Source organism: Moschus berezovskii, chromosome 20, assembly GCF_049115385.1.
Source record: "Moschus berezovskii isolate FMDL1 chromosome 20, NW_MosBer_1.0, whole genome shotgun sequence".
Classification (NCBI taxonomy): Eukaryota; Metazoa; Chordata; class Mammalia; order Artiodactyla; family Moschidae; genus Moschus; species Moschus berezovskii.
Genome location: NC_142479.1, coordinates 54,408,277 through 54,431,382, shown reverse-complemented (window position 1 = coordinate 54,431,382; position 23,106 = coordinate 54,408,277). Strand labels below are relative to the sequence as shown.

The 23,106-nt window shown below is 39.1% G+C and overlaps 1 protein-coding gene across 4 annotated transcripts in view; it reads left to right on the top strand.

The window, feature by feature from the left end:
* The window catches only part of STAT5B (signal transducer and activator of transcription 5B), a 65,169-nt gene that overhangs the window by 17,553 nt on the left and 24,510 nt on the right, over nt 1–23,106 (top strand). For 3 of the 4 annotated variants that reach the window (XM_055407885.2, XM_088829119.1, XM_055407888.2), the window contains one exon: nt 20,796–20,933. In XM_055407885.2, the coding sequence (XP_055263860.1) occupies nt 20,806–20,933 (128 nt within the window). In that variant the 5' untranslated portion in view covers nt 20,796–20,805. Of the gene's footprint in view, nt 1–9,618; nt 9,710–20,795; nt 20,934–23,106 lie in introns of those variants that run through there. The other variant, XM_055407886.2, reaches the window with a different exon arrangement.

The following is a 23,106-nucleotide window of genomic DNA, read 5'->3' as shown; positions in this document are numbered from 1 at the left end:
GTAATCAGATACGGTACCCTTCTCCTGAAACAGAAATAAAAAGAAGAGAATTAAAAGCAGAAAATAGAAAGCACAGCATAGTCTGTATTTATTTAAACTTTAAAGTGTTTCATATCAGATACTAGAACCGAATAAGTTCACTAACAGGCATGTATGTTTTTTCACTGCTGTATCCTCAGTACCTAGAATAGAACTTGGCATGTAACAGATCCTCAGTACTGTTTCTATGACTGGGTTGGTCTGCTTACTTTTGTTTATAGCAGGAAGACCCTCATCTCTGATAGTAAAGATTGGTTGATGTTGAAGTTACCATAATTCCATCTATTATCTCAATGCTGAGGGTGTGTCCAGAGAGCTCTTCAACCCTCAGTAGGGCTGAAGTTCTGCCTGTTACTCTGGAAGAAAGAAAAGAGGGGAAAGTCAGTTCTCTGTTTCCTTTGGATTTCGGAGTTTAAGATGGAAGAAATTTGAGTTTACTAGGAAGGAACTGGCTTTTCCCCCTCCATTTAAAAAAATTATGTTCGTGTATGTGTATTACCATTTTAACTATTTTAAAGTGTACTGTTCAGTGACATTAAATATATTCACATCCTCTTACAGCTGTCACTGTCATCCATCTCTAGAACTTTTTCATCATCCCAAATCTAAATTATACCCATTAAACAATTCCCTATTTCCCTGCTCTCCCAGACTCTGGTGACTACCATTCTACTTTCTATATGAGTTTGACTACTCTGGGTACCTCATGTAAGTGGAATTATGTAATATTTGTTCGTTCTGACCTATTCTTTTTTTGTTTTTTTAAATATGACCCCTTTGCTTAGAAACTTGGCAGTTTTTTTCCCCGTGATTTTTTTGTTGTTGTTGTTAGTTTTTGCTTTGTGCCTAGACCTAGCAAGTGATGCATACACTGTCGGTGTCCAAGACAAGTTAATTCAGCAGCTTGTTTCGTGTTGTTAGGGGGTTATTAAAATTTTGAAGCTTTAATAAGCTGTGATTCCTAATCTGTATGTCTGTAGGCTTATCTCCTCCAAGTCATGCTGATAAACCTGCACTGACAATGCTATTGGAGATTAGTCTTTCTCCTTGTTTCATAAAGCAAATTGTTCTCCTTATGGCCTGATTATGAACTGGAAAATTACTGGTCCATTGTTGTTGTTTATACAGGCGTGAAGACAAACTCTACACAAGGACAATAGCGACGTGTGAAGTTTGATTGCAGCCTCATTAAGAAATTACACGCTCCTACTCATTACTTTTCTCTCTTTTTCTATTCTCATTATATCCTCCTCCCTCCCTTTCTCCACTCCTTTCCTCCCTTTCTAGTCTGCCATCCCTCCTTAACATCTCTTTCTTCCTTTCTCTTCCATTCTCGTTTTCCTGAGTAGTTGCCACAGAGACAGTCTGACCCTGTGATCCAAATTTAAGTAGAATAGTTGTGGCTCCCCTTCAGTCTCTTGTGGGGTTTGTGGTTCCTGGTGCACACAGGGTTTTGTTTGAGCCCTCCAAGCGTCTCTGGACACAGTTTCGCCCCTCCTACCATCTTGTTGGGGCTTCTCCTTTGCCCTTGGGTGTGGGGTATCTTTTTTTGGTGGGATCCAACATTCTCCTGTTGATGTTTGTTCAGCTGTGAGTTGCGAGTGAGTTCTCGCAGGAGAAGATGAGTGCACGCCATTCTACTCCACCATCTTAGCAGTACTGGTCATAGCAAAAAAGGCAAATACCCTCTTCCAACAACACAAGAGACAATTCTACATATGGACATCACCACATGGTCGATACCGAAATCAGACTGATTATATTCTTTGCAGCTGAAGATAGAGAAGCTCTATACAGTCAGCAAAAACAAGTCCAGGAGCTGACTGTCTCATGTCATGAACTCATTATTGCAAAATTCAGACTTAAGTTGAAGAAAGTATGGAAAACTGCTAGACCATTCAGGTATGACTAAATCAAATCCCTAGGATTATACAGTGGAAGTGACAAATAGATTCAGGGGATTAGATCTGGTAGACAGAGGGTTTGAAGGACTATGGACAAAGGTTTGTGACATTGTACAGGAGGCAGTGATCAAAACCATCTCCAAGAAAAGGAAATGAAAAAGGCAAAATAGTTGTCTGAGGAGGCTTACAAATAGCTGAGAAAAGAAGAGAAGTGAAAGGCAAAGGAGAAGAGGAAAGATATACCCCTCTGAATGCAGAATTCCAAAGCATAGCGAGAAGGGATAAGAAAGCCTTCCTAAGTGATCAATGCAAAGAAATAGAGGAAAACAATAGAATTAGAAAGACTAGAGATCTCTTCAAGAAAATTAGATACCACGGGAACATTTCATGCAAAGATGGGCACGATAAAGTACAGAAGCAAAAGGTATTAAGAGTTGGCAAGAATACACAGAAGAACTATACAAAAAATATCTTAATGACCCAGATTCACAATGGTTGATCACTTACCTGGAGCCAGACATCCTGGAATGCGAAGTCAAGTGGACCTTAGGAAGCATCACTATGAACAAAGCTAGTGGAGGTGATGGAATTCCAGCTGAGCTATTTCAGATCCTAAAAGATGATGCTGTGAAAGTGCTGCACTCAGTATGCCAGTAAACTTGGAAAACTCAGCAGTGGCCACAGGAGTTTTCATTCCAATCCCAAAGAAAGGCAATGCCAAAGAATGTTCATATTCCTGCACAGTTGTACTCATCTAACACACTAACAAAGTAATGCTCAAAATTCTGCAAGCTAGCCTTCAACAGTATGTGAACCGAGAACTTCCAGATGTTCAAGCTGGATTTAGAAAAGACAGAGGAACCAGTGATCAAATTGCCAACATCCATTGGATCATAGAAAAAGCAAAAGAGAATTCCAGAAAGACATCTACTTCTGCTTCATTGACTGTGCCAAAGCCTTTGACTGTATGGATCACAACAAACTGTGAAGAATTCTTAAAGAGATGGGAATACCAGACCACCTTACCTGCCTCCTGAGAAATCTGTATGCAGGTCCAGAAGCAAGAGTTAGAACCAGACATGGAACAATGGACTGGTTCCAAATTGGAAAAGGAGTATTTGACTTATATGCAGAGTACATCTGCAAAATGCCAGGCTGGATGAAGCACAAGCTGGAATCAAGATTGCTGGTAGAAATATCAGTAACCTCAGATATGCAGATGACACCACCCTTATGGCAAAAAGCAAAGAAGAACTAAAGAGCCTCTTGATGAAAGTGAAAGAGGAGAGTGAAAAAGCTGGCTTAAAATTCAGCATTCAAAAACAGAGATCATGGCATCCGGTCCCATCACTTCATGGCAAATAGATGGGGAAACAATGGAAACAGTGACAGACTTTATTTTCTTGGGCTCCAAAATCACTGCGGATGGTAACTGCAGCCGTGAAATTTAAAAGTCACTTGCTCCTTGGAAGAAAAGCTATGACAAACCTAGACAGCATATTAAAAAGCAGAGACATCACTTTTTTGACAAAGATCTGTTAGTCAAATCTATGGTATTTTTTCCCAGTAATCATGTATTGATGTGAGAGTTGGACTACAAAGAAAGTTGAGCGCCAAATTGATGCTTTTAAACTGTGGGGTTGGAGAAGATTCTTGAGAGTCCCTTGGACTGCAAGGAGATCAAACCAGTCAATCCTAAAGGAAATCAGTCCTGACTATTCATTGGAAGGACTGATGCTGAAGCTAAAACTCCAATACTTTGGCCACTTCATGCGAAGAACTGACTCATTTGAAAAGACCCTGATGCTGGGAAAGATTGAAGGCAGGAGGAGAAGGGGACAACAGAGGATGAGATGGTTGGATGACATCACCGACTCAATGGACATGAGTTTGAGCAAGCTCCAGAAGTTGGTGATGGACAGGGAGGCCTGGCATGCTGCAGTCCATGGGGTTGCGTAGAGTCAGACATAGCTGAGCAACTGAACTGAACTGAACTCCGTCGGTCTACCTGGAGGAACAGGGAAACAGAGGGTTCAGTTCAGTTCAGTTGCTCAGTCGTGTCTGACTCTAAGAGAACTAAACTCTTATTTTTTAAAAGGATGGAAAAAGAAAAGAAAAAAGAGAAATACGCTGGGAGATTTGATTAGCAAGAAAGCAAAGAGGAAGAGAGAGGGAGCATCTTGGAGGATGATTTAAAAAGTAACCTGTGCAGTTGAGATTTCAAGCAGAATCTTAATCCACAGACTGTTTTCCTTGGGCCTTGGGGCCACTACTCCCATTTAAGGCAGAGTGAGTAGTAGTGTTAGTCGCTCAGTTGTGTCCGACTCTTAGTGACCCCGTAAACTGTAGCCCACCAGGCTCCTCTGTCCGTGGGATTCTCCATGGAAGAATACTGGAGTGGGTTGCCATTCCCTTCTCCAGAGGATCTTCCCGACCCAGGGATTGAACCCAGATCTTCTGCATTGCAGCAGATTCTTTACTATTTGAGCTACAGGGAATCCCCAAAGGAGTATTTTAGAGCCTCTTAAAACATCAAACATAGAGTTGGTTCTCTCTCTGTATCCCCTGCTCATTGCTCTGGGCAGATCACTTCTGCCTTCCCCGATTCCATTTCTCAATCTGTAAAATGAAGGGTCAGCAGAATCAGAACCATAAGACTGAGCCAAAGCCATGAGACTATGAAAGGTATTCTTTGAATTCAGTTTTTATGTTGTCAACAATTGAAGGTATTAGTATGCTAGAGACAGAAGTACTAACAATGAAAAATTACCCAACGCCCAGACTCACTCCTGTTGGAAAGGTGGAAATGGTGGTGATGGAATTCAGATAACTTCAGGGCCCTGGGATTTCTGAATTTCAGAACACTTAGAGAATCTTCCAGTCTTTCCTTATTAAATGTGAATGGACATATATTGCCATTATTGCTTTGTCCCCACTTCTCCCAAATTTAGATCACCAGTATTTATAAAGTTTACCAGTCACAAATAGATTCTTGCATTTCCCATCCCTTTTTATAGGGACCTCTTCCAGTTCAGTATGCTTTTACTGGCACTGACTTTGGTTTTCTTTACAGCAGCAGCTGCTAATTACTGACAGCTTTTGAGCAAGCAGCTTGTCATTTTTGGCAGGGATAGGGACCATCCATAGCAATTCAAGACTATATTTTCATTTGCTAAATTTACTTTGCTACATGAAAATACATCTTGAGTTAAAACATAATCTGTAGTCAAAGGTGGCTGTATTTGCTGAAACATTTCCCTGAGTTGGCATTTGGTCCTGTAGTTGAAGGACTCTCAGGTGATAAAGCAACGGTTCAGTGTCTATCAGACCGATGCCATTAGTCCTGAGTCAGCCTTCTAACGTTAATGAACATTCTGGATATAGAAGCTCATCATCTTGTTTTGTCACAATAGTAAACCTTTCTGGATTGCATTTGGTAGTATGCATGGTAACCGAAGGAGTGAATTGTTGGTATACATTGAGCTTTCCGTTTATATTCAGCTTCTTTCTTGAGACATAATTAACAGAAAGTTTAGTTTGCATAAAGAAGAAGCTTTCTTTGGAATTCCAGCTCATATCAGCATCATCACATTTCATGTAATTCTCCTCGTTGAAATCACCACAAGGAGGTGTTAGCTCTGTTTTACACACTTGTCACGATGTTGATAGAATGGTACAGCTTGCAATTGTATTTACCTTGGTTAGCACCAGTGATGAGTCAAAACCTCCATCACAGTTTCTATAAAGTGTGATTCAGTCCCATTATTCCTGTAATGAGGATTCAAGTTAATGACCTCCGCAGTGTTAAAAATAACATCTTGAAGGAAATAGCTGACCTACCATTCTTTCCCCTAATTTAGGTTCTTTTTGTAACATGGAGGTCTACCAAAATTATATTTAATTAAAAACACAGTTATTGACTGTCTACTGTGTACCTAGTACTATGTTGAGGAAATCAAAATGAATGAATGATTCCTGCCCTGGATAACTTACAGTCTAGTAGGTGAATAACAGATAACTCAGAAATGCTTTGGTTCTTATGCCCAGAGTAGGGTAAATTCTAATTCTAGAGAGGTAAAATGTTCCATCTTTTTTTACAAATCAGATGCTCAAAATGATAAAAGGCATAAGATACAAGCATTGTATTGGTTTTTGTTTTGTTTTTTTAGCTAAATATTTTAAAGATTGTATGAGGCTCCTTTCATAAGACCCTGGAATGGCCAGGTGTCCCTGTCCCAGATTTCCCAGTGTCATGGTTGGACAACCCTGTTAAATTCAGATATGGTCTTCCATATCAGAGCACCTCTCCATGCCTTGGCTTGGTAAACCCCAAGTGATCTCCTAAAGGTCAGCTAGTATCTACTGGGCACTGTGCACAGTGACGTAGTTATTTGCATATGTTGTGTTAGGTTTATCAATTATTATAGGAATTTATCATTCACATGATGTCTCTAACTTCAGATGCATATCAGTGTCAGGTAACTTGATGTTAGTTATCCTGTAAATAGTTACCAGGATAACTGATTTCAGTATCTTTCACTATCCTATCTTCAGTTCAGTTCAGTTCAGTTCAGTCGCTCAGTCGTGTCCGACTCTCCGCGACCCCATGAATCACAGCATGCCAGGCCTCCCTGTCCATCACCAACTCCAGGAGTTCACTCAAACTCATGTCCACAGAGTCGGTGATGCCATCCAGCCATCTCATTCTCTGTCGTCCCCTTCTCCTCCCGCCCCCAACCTTTCCCAGCATCAGAGTCTTTTCCAGTGAGTCAACTCGTCGCATGAGGTGGCCAAAGTATTGGAGTTTCAGCTTTAGCATCAGTCCTTCCAATGAACACCCAGGATTGATCTCCTTTATCTCTAAAGGAGATCCTATCTTACCCGCTAGAATATTTCACAAGTTGTTTTCACGTCTGTAATAGTGATATTATCCCTTTAATGAGGAATGTTTTCTGCCAGTAGAAAGCCTGAGTTTAGAAGGATCTCTGGTAAATATTGGTGAGAGATAATAATGTAGCTAATGAAAGCCCAATAAGGAATTTGGGAACAAATACAATAAAGGTAACCACTTTGCTTCTCGTAGGAGATGTCACAGTGTTAATTCTTTGTTTTATTTATCTATTTATTTTAGGCTGTGCTGGATCTTTGCTGCTATGCGAGCACTTCTCTAGTTGTGGCGAGCGGGGGCTACTCTCTCCTTGCAGTGCTCAGGCTTCTCATTGTGGTGGCTTCTCTTGTCGCAGAGCACAAGAGACACATAGATTCCAGGACACATGGGTTTCGACAGTTCTGGCTCCCAGGCTCTAGAGCCCGGGCTCAATAGTTGTGGCGCACGGGCTTAGCTGTTCTGTGGTATGTGGGATCTTCCCAGACCAGGGATCAAACCCGTGTCTCCTGCATTGGCAGGCATATTCTTTACCACTGAGCCACTAGGGAAGCCCCACAAAGTTAATTCTGACCACTGGTCAGGATCTAGATTTGGGCCTCTTTGAAAAATCACTCACCCCCAGCACGCTTCTCGTTATTCTCCCACTCCTTTTTGTAATCTAAAGCTTTTCACTTATTTCTGATTTGATTGAGAAGAGTGAAGGTGAACCACCAGACCACTAATACGGCTTCCTTTGTTCGAAAGCTTGGCATCCTGATGTTCTTAGGCCTTTAGGGAAGGGAGTCCTGTTTAAAACATTTTGGAAAAAAAAAATTGGGAGATCATCCAGTAATTTTCGTTATCTGTGAGTTGCACTTTGTTAATTCTGTTTGCAGCTTTTATCATAAAACAATATTAAACCACAAGTATCATAGTCAGGAAAAGCTTATTTGATTAAGTGAAGTTTTTAATAAATAAAGCCCAGGGGTTGAGAGTGTGAGCACTGGAAATGGGCAGCCTAGTGCTGATCCCATCTCCTCCACTTGTGGCAGGACTGTGGGCAAATTTTTCACCTCTTAAGCCTGCTTCCTTTTAAATAGAATGGGGATAATGGACTTCCCTGGTGGCTCAGACGGTAAAGAATCCGCCTGCAATGCAGGAGACCATGGTTCTATTCCTGGGTCGGGAAGATCTGCTGGAGGAGGGATAGGCTACCCACTGTAGTATTCTTGGGCTTCCCTTGTGGCTCAACTGGTAAAAAATCTGCCTGCAATGCAGGAGACCTGGGTTGGGAAGATCCCCTGGAGAAGGGAGTGGCTACCCACTCCAGTAATCTGGCCTGGAGGATTCGGTGGACTGTATAGTCCATGGCATTGCAACGAGTCAGACACAACTGAGCGACTTTCTGTAAGCCTGCTTCCTTTTAAATAGAATGGGGATGATAATCCTACTGCCTCATAGGATTGTCATAAGGATTAAATGAGGGTGCATATAACATGCACACCACAATACATGATGTAGTAAGAACTCCTTGAATGCTTATGTTACTACTGTTATCTTATTACTGTTTCTACTGCTGCTAGTACTCCCTTTTTTTTCCTGTCCCATGCTAATTCCTTTGTTATTTAAGATTTGGTGATTAAATGTAAAAGTCTTGAAAACTTAATAGTTTGTGTTGTTTCCAACATGAAATAGTTTCTGGTGTGGGTAACAATAGTTAATTCAGCATACATAACAACCTAATAAGTTTCTCCTTGAACTCCAAAGTGTCATTTCAAAGGAGGTATTCTCAGAGTGGGGTTACATACCCTCCATCATCAAAGCCTAGAATCTTTATGAAAGCGTGTCTGACAAAAAGCCTTGTGTCTGTGTTGCTACCACACCCTGAAACTAATGAGTTTGAAACCACACAGCCTTATGACATGCTTGTAGGAGCCCTTCCGAAGGACCCATCACATTTTCTTGTAAGCTGGATGTAGATAGCTAAGCCAGGAATCTTATCTGGTTCAGAAAACTTAAAAAATCTTCCTTTTTCCATCCCTCTTCTTCACTTTTAAACTAAAAAGATTTATTTTTTTTTTGCCTCTGGGAAGGTTAAATGCCTAGGTGCTCTCTTGAAGTCTATATGAGAATGCAATATTGTTTCTTTGGGGATGAGGGGTCTTTAATATTGTTCCACGACTATTAAGGGTTACTACCTAAAAAAGATTTAAGATCATATTTTCTGTCTTCTTCCCCCTTTTGTTACTAGTTGTACAGTCTTTTCACCATGTTTTGTCTTAAGGAAATGCATCTCCCTTGTATATGTATATTTGTTGATTGTCAGCACTGAACCTGGCCGGTGCCTTAGCATGTTGGATAGCTGATTGGACTTCAGTTAGAGAAGAGGAAAGCTAAAGGTTCATTTTTAAATCAGTCTGTGGCCACATTTATTATAGACAAAATGCCACTTTATTTTTAGGTGGAGACTTCTGGAGCATTAGTATTGATATAAAGCCTAGGATGGTTCCAAACCTCTTGTTGAAGTCCACATTAAATTTGGTAGTTCTTGAGTCCCACTGCTGTTTAAAGAGTGTAGCTCCATGTGATCTTATTGTCTTTAACTTAGTCAAGTGAGACACTGCATTACACAGGTTCTAGGTCTCACATTTGCTTTGTTTTTCTCTGGAGCTTTACTGGAAACCAAATGCTGTTGCGTACTAGCTACAGAAGCAGGAGGGGAAGTTGGCAAGAATTAACTGCTTTCTGTTTGGTCTGTCTGAGGCAGCTGACCTTTTGGAAGGAAATCGCTGCTCTTTGCTTCTTCCTGTAACAGTGCAGCCTGTGAAAGAACGTACACACAGAAGGGTTCTGCCGCTATCCTGGCTGCTGGCTTGGCGCGTAAGCTGTTAGTTAAGAGGTGGGCATCTCTCGGTGCAGCTGTGTGTGTTGTAGGAACAAGTACTCAGGTTCAGGGAGCTGAGCTATGTGTAGATATGCCAGTTGATAGTATCTGTTTCCAGAAAAAGTAGTTTGTTTTATTAAAGATAATTTTATTGCCAAGTTCCAGTGTTTATGTTATGGACACTTGCTTTGTGTTCAGTTTTAATTCATCTTAATGTTGAATGTCTTGGTATCAGTATTATTTCTTATACTGGATCACCTTTTTTTTCCTGAGAGGCCATTTTTATTTTTCAAAACATGAGTTCTTAGCTTAATGTCATTCCGTGTACAAACTGCTACATTTAAAATGGATAACCAGCAAGGACCTACTGTATAGCACAAGGAACTCTGCTCAATGTTTTGTGACAGCCTGGATGGGAGGGGAGTTTGGGAGAGAATGGATACATGTATATGTGTGGCTGAGTCCTTTTACTGTCCACCTGAAAGTATCACAACACTGTTAATCCACTATACTCCAGTGTAAAATAAAAAGTTGAAAAAAAATTCAAAAATAATAATAAATGTTATTTCATCTCAGAATTAGAATTAACTTCTTACTATATCTGGTGCCCATTGTTGGATCCACTTTTTCTGCAGGAGTTGTTTTACTTAGACACAGTGAGTATTATACCCCACACATTGACATTTTCTTCAGGAAGCTGCAATTGGGCTTCCAAATTGGCATATCATCCAGTGAGCAGGAAAAGGGCTTCCCAGGTGGCACTAGTGGTAAAGAACCTGCTTGCCAGTGCAGGTAAAAGTAAGAGACTTGGATTCAATCACTGGTTTGGGAAGACCCCTGGAGGAGGGCACGGCAACCCACTCCAGTATTTTTGCCTGGAGAATCCCAAGGACAGAGGAGCCCGGTGGGCTATGGACCACAGGACCACACCGAGTCGGACACAACCAAAGCAACTTAGCACAAGCAGGCAAAGGAACTAGCTGATGAAACATTTCTCTCTTAAAAGATTTTAGTCTTCCATCATTTTAACCCAAACCTATTTAGGTTCATTTTTTAATGTTGTTTTCTGAAAGGATTTATCATCAAGCAACAGAAATGAAGTTGATTATGATTATTGGTGAGTGCATAACTACCTGAAAAGGGGACAAGATGCCATATTCTTCTGCATTTAGTTTGAGTTCAGTTTGTAGGCATGCTTTCCCAATGTAGTATTGGTCTCTTTCCAAGATTTACTCTTAATAGTAAAGACTGTTGAGTGAGCATCAGTGTCAGTGTACAAAAAAGGCACAGAGAGTAACCTCATGAGATTGATGTCTGGTCTGTCAGCACGGTGGCCCTGCAGTGCTTCTTTCCTGTTCTCAGAAGCTGGCCTCATCTGTTCAACCTTCCAGAGATAGTGAAGAATCCAAAAGGGAGTAAAAACCTTGTTTTGGCTTTAGGTATAGGTTCTGGCACAAAATAAGTTGATATCAACAAAAGAGGAAGATTTCCCCCAGTTCTGTTGGCCTTTGAATAGGAGTAAAGTTAGGAACTGGTGGCTAAGGCTTTCTGGAAGCTGATCATGTAACTGTTTGCTTCCGGAGGCCTTGAATTGTTACCCTTAAACTGTCAAGGGCCTTCACCTAAGGCAGTTGTGTCCAGGTATGTTGCTAGGGGTAAGGGAAATGGAGTTGTTTTTTTTTTTTTTTGAAATGGAGTTTTTAAAAAGGAATTCTTGCACTGCTGACAGTGGTTTTCTATGTATTTCATTCCATTTACTGTTGGCACAAGTTTGCAGTGACCATTGCTTAGTCATGTCAAAGATGAATAAGAGCCAAACATGAATCTTAAGTACGTATTATTTCTTGCCTTGAAATAGGACTTTCTCAAATACCTTCTTTTTATCTTTTCTATTTTCCTTGCCTTTTTTTTTTTCAGAAGGCACAAGAAAACTTTTTACATTCCACCTCTACTCTCTCTGAGATCAATAATCTTCAACTCGGTCTAAGTTCTAATTTACATTTTTTTTCTTTTGGTATTCTGAACGATTTGGTATGAAGATTTTCAGACACTCACAGAATGTATAATGAATTTCCATAGATTCATCAGTTCAGTTCAGTTCAGTTGCTTAGTTCTGTCCGACTCTTTGTGACCCCATGGACTGCAGCATGCCAGGCTTCCGTATCCATCACCAACTCCTGTAACTTGCTCAAACTCATGTCTGTCAAGTCAGTGATGCCATCTAACTATCTCATTCTCTGTTGTCCCCTTCTCCTCCTGCTTTCAATCTTTCCCAGCATCAGGGTCTTTTCCAGTGAGTCAGTTCTTCACATCAGGTGGCCAAAGGATTGGAGTTTCAGCTTCAGCATCAGTCCTTCCAGTGAATATTCAGGACTGATTTCCTTTAGGATGGACTAGTTGTATCTCCTTGCAGTCCAAGGGACTCTCAAGAGTCTTCAACACCACAGTTCAGAAGCGTCAATTCTTTTTGCTCAGCTTTCTTTATAGTCCCTCACATCCATACATGCCTACTGGGAAAACCATAGCTTTGACTAGATGGACCTTCATTGGCAAAGTAATGCCTCTGCTTTTTAATATGCTGTCTAGGTTGATCATAATTTTCTTCCAGGGAGCAAGCGTCTTTTAATTTCATGGCTATAGTCACCATCTGCAGTGCTTTTGGAGCCCAAAGAAATAAAGTCTGTCACTGTTTCCACTGTTTCCCCATCTATTTGCCATGAAGTGATGGGACTGGATGCCATGATCTTAGTTTTCTGAATGTTGAGTTTTAAGCCAACTTTTTCACTCTCCTCTTTCACTTTCATCAAGAGGCTCTTTAGTTCTTCTTTGCTTTCTGCCGTAAGTGTAGTATCATCTGCATATCTGAGGTTATTGATATTTCTCCTGGCAGTCTTGATTCCAGTTTGTGCTTCATCCAGTCCAGCATTTTTCCTGATGTACTCTGCATATAAGTTAAATAAGTTCAAAACCTAACAAAATTTTGTTAATCCTTTTTTATATACTCCCCACATAAACACCTTTTTGTTTCTTCTAGGGTTTATTAAAAGAATAGTATGAACAGTTATTGAGTGCGAGGTATTTTAAAGGATTTAAATAAAATATAAATAGATGTTAAAATTACAAATTAATCTTATTAATAATCTTGAACCACTGCTTCAAAGCACATTGTTGTTATATATTGAAAGTGATAGTATTGTATTTATTTTTTTAAAAATGTATCAATATCTCATGCCCTACTTAAATCTCAGGCCCTACTTAACTTGTAAGAAACTGCTATAACCTGGGTACTGTCATGATGGGAAGTATTTCTACCTACGTCTTTTGCACAGCCCTTTATATTTAATTCCTGTGGGGTAGGGAGCAGTGCCAATTGCCCATAATTATTAAACTTATATTTCAGGTTTTACATTTTGAACAAAATTTAATAAATAAAAAAACTTTACGAAAAATTGTACCAAAACTTCTTCACCTAAATATAACGGCTGTTTATAGCTCTCTCTGACCTTCCTCTGGTATCCTCTGGCAAACTTGTGTACACTTTTCATTTAGTATTCCTTATATTTTAACATAGCCTTTATATTTCACTTAAATTGTTGCACAGTATTCCATCAGATTAATATAGTTTAATAACCAGTCTCTTATTTTGGGCATTTAGATTATGTCTAATTTCTCACTGTTGTGTATCCTACTGTCTAACTATTGTCCTTAGGAGTTGACCTCATGCTGAGTGTTCTTCAAAGCAAATTTTCCTAAGTGGAAATTTTTTATTTTATTTTTTCTCTATTTGGCTGGACCAGGTCTTAGTTGTGGCATGCGGGATTTTTAGTTGTGGGATGCAGAATCTTTTTAGTTGTGGCATTCAAACTCTCAGTTGCACTATGTTGGATCTGATTCCCTGACCAGAGATTGAACCTGGGCCCCCTCCATTGAGAGTTCAAAGTCTTAGCCACTGGGCCACCAAGGTAGTCCCCAAGTGGAAATTTAATACTATAATTTTCAGTGGTAAGAGGGAGTCTGTGAACTTTAATGCAGAAAATATTAGGAACATGTGTAGATTTATTCATAAGTTGACTTTTAAACAAAACTTCAGAACAGAAGGGAAGGGATTATAATTCATCTAAATGGTGCAGAAACTCAGTATGTTGAAGTAGCTGAGGAATTTCTATGTCCTGAACTAAAGGATCTGACCTTTTCAACAGACAGTCTGGTATGAGTTGGTCTCGATTAACAATGTAAAATGTGTACAGATATAAACCCTCATTCGAGGGACTTGCCTGGTGGTGGAGTATTTAAAACTCTCTGCTCCCAGTGCATGGGGCCTGGGTTCGGTTCCTGGTCAGGGAGCTAGATCCCACACCACATGCTTCAACGAAGACCCAGTGCAGCCAAATGAATATATATTTTCAGAAATAAATAAACAAATTTAAAAGCCTACATTCGAAATTCTGAGGCTGACATAGGGCTACATAGCAGCCTCAGATCATTTCTCACTTTTCTGTAATGCAGATGGTCATTGTTTGGGGGCTACAGTAAACGTTTTTAGTTATCTGAAAAATGTTATTGATGTAGCTTCTTCCCAAGCAGGCTGTCCAAGTTGCTTAATAGATTGCAACACAGAAATAATGATAACACACACCCATTCAAGCTGTGGGCCAGGGTGGCGCGAGGGAGCCCTTCTCCCCCCACCTCCTCCCCTCTCCCCAAAGTAATATGCAGTGATTTTGCTGTGACATAAAGATTTAGGACTGATTGTCTTCCCAGATTTTTATCATCTCTGTGTTGTCTGGCAAATTTTTCCTTGTTTGTTTCTTTGTGAGCCAAATACTTTTATTCGTTCTATTCTCTTCCCATCTGTTTAATAATCTGATTTTATTAGAGAATTGCCTTTCTGATGACTTATAAAGTAGTGTTTAGAAAAAAATTTTTTAAAGAGCAGATGGCTCCAGTGTTGACCTGCTTCTAGATGGGATAGTTTTACACTAACCTTCTTACTTCATGTTAGGCCAATTTTAGTATGAAAAAAGTCTTAATCTTTCATTGCCACTATCTCATAGTTTTCCTCCAAGTTCCTACTACTAGATAATCACTGCCACTGAATAGATGTATTGACAGTAAAGCAGAAAAAAACAACAGAGAACTTGCTCTTTATATTCCATCCAAAGTCCTTCAGTCATTAAGTGGTGCTGATAGGATTAACAGTTTTGAATACTAGCTCCTTGCCGGATCAGATTCTTTTTCAGATCAGAAACATTGTTTATATATCTTCTGTTTCATCTGCCAAGTAGCCCAAGGCTTTGCCCAAATCAGAGCCCCGCAATACTAGGTTTCTGATTCTAATTTCTTACTCATTTTCTTCCTTTAAGTTATGCAGTATAACAAAGTTGCAGAAAAGTACAAAGCACAATATGACAGACTAGGACCACAGGTCCCTGGGACAGAGTCAGCATGGTGCAGTGGTAGAGTACAGACTGGGGCCAGGCTGCCCAGATCCAGCCCCAACGGTGCACCTCAGCAGAGTGGGACATGGACCAATATTTCACCCCCTAAAGAAACCCATACCCATTAAAGTCACTGCCCATCCCCCTAGCCCTTGGCAACCACCTGTCTACTTTGTTTCTTTGGGTTTGCTTATGTGGACATTTCCTTTAAATGGAATGCACAGTATGTGGCCCTTTATATCTGGCTTCTTTTACTTAGCATCATGTTTTCAAGGTTTATCCATATTGTGGCATGTTTCAATACTTCATGCCTTTGTACTGTTGAATAATATTCCATTTTATCTGCTTTATTTCTCCATTCATATCCTTATTATCCATTCATGTGCTGAGGGACATTTGGGTTGTTCCAGCTTTTTGGCTATTATGTATAATGCTGCTGTGAACTTTTGTGTGCAGTTTTACGTAGACACATGTTTTCATTTCTCTTAGGCTTATACCAAGGAGTGAAACTGCTGGGTCATATAGTAACTCCATATTTAACCTTTTGAAGAATTTCCAGATGGTTTTCCAAAGTTATTACACCATATTACAATATTGTTTAATTTGCTGAACCTCAATTTCTTCATCTATAAAGTGGGAACAATAATAGGGGCTACCTCCTAGGGTTCTTGTGAGGGTTGTATGAGTAGACTCATAAAACCTCTCATTGCTATAAAACAATGCAGAAAGTGTTCAGTAAATGACATTAAATGATAAATCTGGATGGTGGATAACAACACTAATAAAATGTTATTTTAATTCAGTTTTCTTTCTTATTTCTCACATTTGTTTATTAGAGGAGTCAAGATATTTGTTACTGATAATTCATATTTTTAATTAGTAGGAGTTCTTCTTTGGAAGAAATAGGAAAAAGCTTTGCTCCGGCTGCCAGGCAAGCACATCTGAATGGATGTTCTTTTTTGGAGTCTAGTGTACTTAGGACAGCCTTGCTGTCACTGCACTGCCCTTCACAATTCTTAATTCATTTGTTCAGAGGTGAGGGAACAGTCCATCAGCCATCATCAGTTCTCATCCATGAAAGTCCTGGTGCCAATGAAATTGATTAAGAGATGAGAATACCAGCTTTTAACAGGGGGGTAAAATTTATGTGCAGGATATTGGTTAAGGAGAAAGATAGCAAGAGCTCTTTGTGGGAGGGTTGACTTTCGGAAGGTACTTATTTGAAGTGAGTTAAAATTGGAGGTGGGGAGAAGGACACCATTTTGTCAGTTTAAGGTTGCAAAGTCAGAATAAGATTGAGCATTTGCTAAGCATTTGCCCATGTTAACTCATTCTTACAACAACCCCCGAGAGACATAATTTTACAAGTAAGGAAACTGAGGCCCAGAGAGGTTTAAGAGGTTATTAAATCTTTTGCAGAACTTTGTTTAGGTGAGCTTGCCATTATCTCCAGAACTTGAATTCCATTGTAGAGACTTTGGCCCTGGAATGGATGGGTGGTTGTGATGGGGTGGAGAAGACTTACAGAATACTTGAATTATACATGTAAATCTAGCAGACCAAATTATACATGTAAATTATACATGTAAATCCAGCAGACCAAATCCCTGTACACATTTTAAAAAATATTTATTTATTTGACTAGGCCGAGTCTCAGTTGCAGCACACAGGATCTGCAGTCTCCACTGTGGCATGCAGGATCCTCAGTTGTGGCATGTGGGATCTAGTTCCCTGACTAGGGATGGAACCCAGGCCCCCTGCATTGGGAGCACGGAGTCCCAGCCACTGGACCACCAGGGAATTCCCCCCTGTGCTCATTTGAAACTCCCACTCTCATCCCAAGCCAGAATTCGTTCTTGCGAGTGGCAGGTATGCTTGGGGAACTTTCTGTGGTCCTGCCTTCTGCTTCTCTTCCCCTACACTTGGCTATAGCATGACTTTAGCCACAATATTTTAGAAGTTTTCAGAGAGAGTGATTTTTTTTTTCCTCAAAGGGTTATGTTTTACTTCTCAAAGGGAAAGCAGCCAATAAAAAGATCTTTATTATCAGGACAAAATTATCCTTAAATCCCACCCACTAATATCATTTAATTTATGTAAACAGACATTCTTTGCTTCAGTTTTCATTAAGTCTGTAACATTATAAGCTATTAGACTTTGAAACCCTTTTTTTCAAGTGCCTGTGGGTCTGCTGTATTTGGGACTCCTAGGATATATCCAGATATATGGGGTCCATGTAGATACTTTATGCTTTCAGAAAGCACAAGATTCTACATCCAGGGTTGTTTTGGGTTGTTTGGAATGTTTATGAACAATAAGAGTGCAACTCGCAGAGCTCAAATAGTTCTCATCTTTGGCTAAAAATAAGATTGCATATCCATTTCCCAGTCTTCAGAGGTGATGATTTACCAGAGATACAAACCACTTCCCTTGTCAGAACATCATGCATTGAAGATGGAGCTGCCCGTAAATAAGCAGAAGAGAGCGTGTATTGAGGACAGACGTGCAGTTACTGTATGTGTGGGGTAGCATTCAGTGGCTGGATGAGCTCTAGTGAGAAAGGACGGGAGTCAGCTGACTGCGGGTGTAGGCTCAGCCTAATAACGTGTGTAGGACTTGTATGAAGTTTTGACGTGCATGAAGAAAAGCACCACTGAGAGTCTAGGTTTTATTAATACAGTTGGTAGGGGAAGTCATTTTTTTTCTAAACTGCATATTTTAAATTGTTACGTGATAATCTCAGTAGGTCATCTCTTATTCCATGTGTAAATAACTCTTAGTTTAAAAAATAAAACAAAGATGATTTGTACTGCTTAGTGTTTTTCTTTTACATTTTTGGCCACTGGTAAGCAAAATGTACTTTCCAGCTCTATCAAAGCGTTTTTTTGTAGTGAAATTAACATATATTGTATTTACCAAAATAAAGAGGTTACCATCTTACATTTGTCAGCTGTTATCCTTCAGATGGCATTTTAGAAAGTAACTGTTGTGGCATGTTCATATTTAGAACCATAAAAATATTCTGAAAACTTCTTAGAGTCAGCATTCTACTCTTTTATAAAAGCCAAGAACTAGTACAAAGCTTAACAAAATAGTGTGACATTTATATAATATTCCTCCCCATGTGGCATATCAACATAATATTTCTTTCTTAAAGCAGTAATAGACTCCTGGAATTATGCTCAGGCAGCAGAACCTGTGACGTATCTACCAAATATTTGGTGTGTATTTGTTTACTGAACAAACGCGTGCTAGTTTTTACTTACATGGCATGCCACCATAGTAGTTATTCGCTCACTTCTTTTCAGTGGGGAAAACAGACAAAAACAAATTAATAAAATCTAAAAGAGAAAATTACAAATGGTGCCATATGTGATTAAGGGACAGATAGACCATTATTAATTTAGACTCACGCAAAGTATAATATCTGTTTCATTTTCTTGACTCGGTATTTCATACTGATATCTCGTTCCATGATGACTTTGGAAAGAGCTGATAGATTTAACCAAATTCTGTATATACATTTATTTATGCAACAACAAAAATTTTTCTGAATGCTTATTTGCCAGGCACAATTCTAGGCCCAAGAGAAAGAGCATAAGACAAAACAAAGTCATTGTATTCATGGTGCTTTCTCCCTAGTGGGAAGTCATTAAACAAATATGTAATAAATGTCAGGAAGTGATAAATGATACCAAGAAAAAGAAAGTGAACTGAGAGGATAGTTAGCAGACTGCTATTTTATTTGGGTAGACTGAGGAGTCTTTTTGAAGATAAACGTTTTCCCACAGTTTTCCTTCTTTTGTCTCGAGGGTTAACTCAGTTAATGAACGCAGGATGCAAGATCATTTTTGTATCTGATGGCATTATGCACATATTCATTAAGAGAGCTATGATGAGGTCCTGCTTCTTTCCAGTTCCTTACCACTAAGAGAGATTAATAGTACTGAATTATTTTCTTTATTCCTGTATCATTCTTGCCTAAGCACCTTCAACCATGACATCCATCCCTTTACCTTTTGTCCAAAAAATATGCCTTGGTATCTGTTCCACTTTTCCAAAATCTTGGGATATGATGAGTCATTTGATTAGAAATTATATTGTACAATTAAATGTCTTCCAGATGTTTGGTTTTACTGTGAGATTCCTTCTGGAGAGAGCTGTTTTATCCAAGTCTTTCTCTTTGTAATGAGAATTTGAAAAATTTCATGGTTGGAATTTGATGTCTTAGGTGATCTCACAGTGATCCCAGCCTTAATGCTCAAAAGCCCCAATTAAAGTTGTACACTGAGCAAGTGTTCTATAGCATAGCTCAAATCTAAAATAGGTAACTGGCAGCCACCCCACACCTCATTGTTGGCTAACTAACTTGTCCCATAAATAGCTCTGTGTTATGCGATCGGACAACTACAACTAACAGAGAAGGGATTTTTGTTTCATAACACACTTGTGTGGTCTCTGGTGTTCAACAAAACCAAAGTTCTAATTCACCAGACCCTGACTTTAGCACAAGTTAATAGGAGAATTGTACAAATCAGTTGTCAGATAGTTCTGGAAGGGATTCAAGGTATCCCTGCCTTGTATCAAACTCCACACTGTGGATCATAGTGTTAGAGCCAGAATCAGTTTTAGTCCCCTTTGTGTTCATGAAGATACAGCTTTTTTTTTTGGCCGCTTGGCATGTGGGATTTTAGTTCCCTGATCAGTGCTCAAACTCAGACACTTCCTGCAGTGGCCGCACAGAGTCTTAACCACTGGACCACCAGGGAGGCCCCTGGGTACGTGAAAGTAACGCTGCTGTCACAGTCTGGTTTACTCCCAAAGAGTTTTGCCAAATGAATTGAAACTTCTTAACGTGAGTCTGAAAAGGTATCATGGTAGTTTTATAAAACCGTTTTTCTGAAATCAAGTGAGTGTTTTAAAAATCTACCCACTATTGGAATATAATGGGTTTTGTTTCTAACTTTTAGCTGGAATATATTGTTTTCCGTGACCGAAATATTTTTAAATGCTTTCATTTTAACAGAACATTGCTTCATAAATTCCTTAGTAGTAACTCAGAGGGTGAACCTTGGGGTTATTTTCCAGATAAGTCTGTTCCTTCGATGTGCAAATAATTACTGTTTAGGTAAATAGTGATAATATGTAGGGTTCAATCCATGCATTAGATATTACCACTTTTCTTTGACTGGGTCTTTTTCAAAATGGCAGTGTGTTTATTGAACTTCTTAAAAGTCAAAATACAAAATCTAAAATAAGTGATTGTTTCACAAAATCCCTGTCCTACTTATTTATCATTACTGTTGAAATGCTGCTTACTGTTACTTCGAGTTTGGAACACGTGTGAAAGAAAGAATATGTCTGTGATATCAACACTGTAGGAGGTTCTTTCCTTAACGCTGACTTTGTATTTTTCCTTATAGCACTTCTGTACATTTTATAGTCAGAGCTTCATAGACCCAGTTGTACACCTTTCCATGGCCGCACTGAATGTCTACATTTTGAAAGCATTTTGAAGCTAAAATTCAGTTTAAGAATACCAATCTTCAGTCTATCAAAAAGGGCTTAAATGCATTTATCTCTGGCCTTTATAATCGAGTACTTACTCTAGTGGATTTAAAAGGGGAAAAAAACACCAACGCAAACCACTGTTCATTTAACAGGCTGTAAACCATGGCTGTGTGGATACAAGCCCAGCAGCTCCAAGGAGATGCCCTTCATCAGATGCAAGCACTGTATGGTCAGCATTTCCCCATTGAGGTGCGCCATTACTTATCCCAGTGGATTGAAAGCCAAGCTTGGTAAGTGAACAAAGGTTTTTCTGTCATATTTTGTGAGGCACAAGCGTATTGAAGTTTTATCAGAAAGATAACATAATAAAGACTTTAAAAGTTGTATATTTATAAAGAAAATTATGTGACCCATGAAAAGGTAGTCTATCTTAAATTTTAAGAAGATGGAATAACTACTGGGATTTTTTTTAAAATAGGGTTTGTTTTCTTTAATAATAAATTCTGGATAAAAGCATTATAATATTACTGCTCATAAAAAACAGTTAACACATAGATACCATCTATGGTACTACGTACTATGGTACTAACACATCAGTACCCTCTTTCTAGATTCCATATATACACGTTAATATATGGTATCTGTCTTTCTCTTTCTGGCTTACTTCACTGTGTATAACAGGCTCTGGGTTCATCCACCTTATTAGAACTGACTCACATGTGTTCCTTTTTATAGCTGAGTAATATGCCATTATGTACGTGTAACCACAACGTCTTTAGAGACACAAAGGACAGACTTTTGGACACAGGGGAAGGAGAGGGTGGGATGATTTCAGAGAACAGTATTGAAACATATGTAAAGCAGATAGCCAGTGGGAATTTGTTGTATGACTCAGGGAACCCAAAGCCAGTGCTCTGTGACATCCTAGAGGGGGTGGGATGGGGAGGGAGGTAGGAGGGAGGTTTAAGAGGGAGGGGACATGTGTATAGGCTGATTCATATTGATGTATGACAGAAACCATCACAATATTGTAAAGTAATTATCCTCAAATTAAAAATAAAATTGTTTAAAAAGTCAACAAAACTGAGTACGTAGCAGTGTTGCAGTTAGTGGAGTTCATACGAAAACACTGAAGCCCTTGTCCACAGAGTTTAGTATTTAATGGGTCGGATAAGGTATGCATATGCATAAAACTTAATGAAGTGTATTATTAACAAGTTTAACAATGATGACTTTGGTGTTTTCAAATTTTTATGTAATTTGTGTGTGTGTGTGTATATATATATATATATATATATATATATATAAAGACTAAAAGGCAGTACACCAAAATGTTAACAATAATTATTCTTAGTGGCAGATTTAATAGCCATGATATTTTTCTGATTTCTCAAATTACTGTTTATATACCCGGGGGGAAATTGTTTTTAAATTCTTTCAAAATTAGTACATTGCAGTAGACTGTTGACAAAGCTTTATAATCAACAACGTTATTGCACGCCAGGACGCAGGCTGTCTGCTCCTCTGAGCAGGGCCTGGGCACATGCCAGTTACCAGTCTCGAGCTGATCTGTCATATTCATCAGACACTTCAGGCCTCCATCATCTCAGCCAGGAGAACAGGAGAAACCAGCCTTTATGCTGCTGTTTGAGGCAAGCTGCATACCCATCAGTGCTGTTGCCTTAGAGTCATTGTGATCTTGTGTTAGTAGCAGACTTCTGTTCCAAAGCTGGGATCATCAAAGGAAGGCAATTTTCTAGGCAATTAAAAAAATCTCAGCCTCATGCAATTACGTGAGAAGAAAAAGGTGCTAAATGTGAGCATGTCAACTGCACCTCATCTGGTGCTTTTCCATTTCATTTTCATTTTCTTTTAAATATTTGGAGAGTTCAGGAAAAAATTAGTAGGAAGTTTCTGTTGATCTAAAATTTCCTTCAGTAGATTTCTCATGTAGTCTTCTTACCAAACGAACGTTAAAAGACTTGTGTTGATGTCAAGGAAAACCTGAATTTTATTCAGTTTTGGGTTTAAGAATATAAAGATTTTAAATGAAACATCTTCAGTTCTTCATGTTTAAGCTAAGAAAGTTTGTATATATGTATATATGTGTGTGTGTGTGTCTGCATATATATGTATATGTATATATGTATACATATATGGAAGACAATTAAGTTTTAAAGTACGAGAACTGGTAGTACTTGATTTCCATGAGTTTTGCTCAGAGATTGGCTCTTCTCAAGAGTGGATTCACTACTCAGTGATCTGTGGTGACCTCAATGGGAAAGAAATCCAAAAAAGAGGGGATTTATGTACACACATAGCCGATTCACTTTGCTGTGCGATAGAAACAAACATGCCATTCTAAAGCAGCTATACTCCAAAGTATTCTTTTGAAGAGTGGATTCTTCAGACAAGGGGCATTATTGCCATTCAGAACAGAGGTGCAGGGCTGCCTCCATTCCT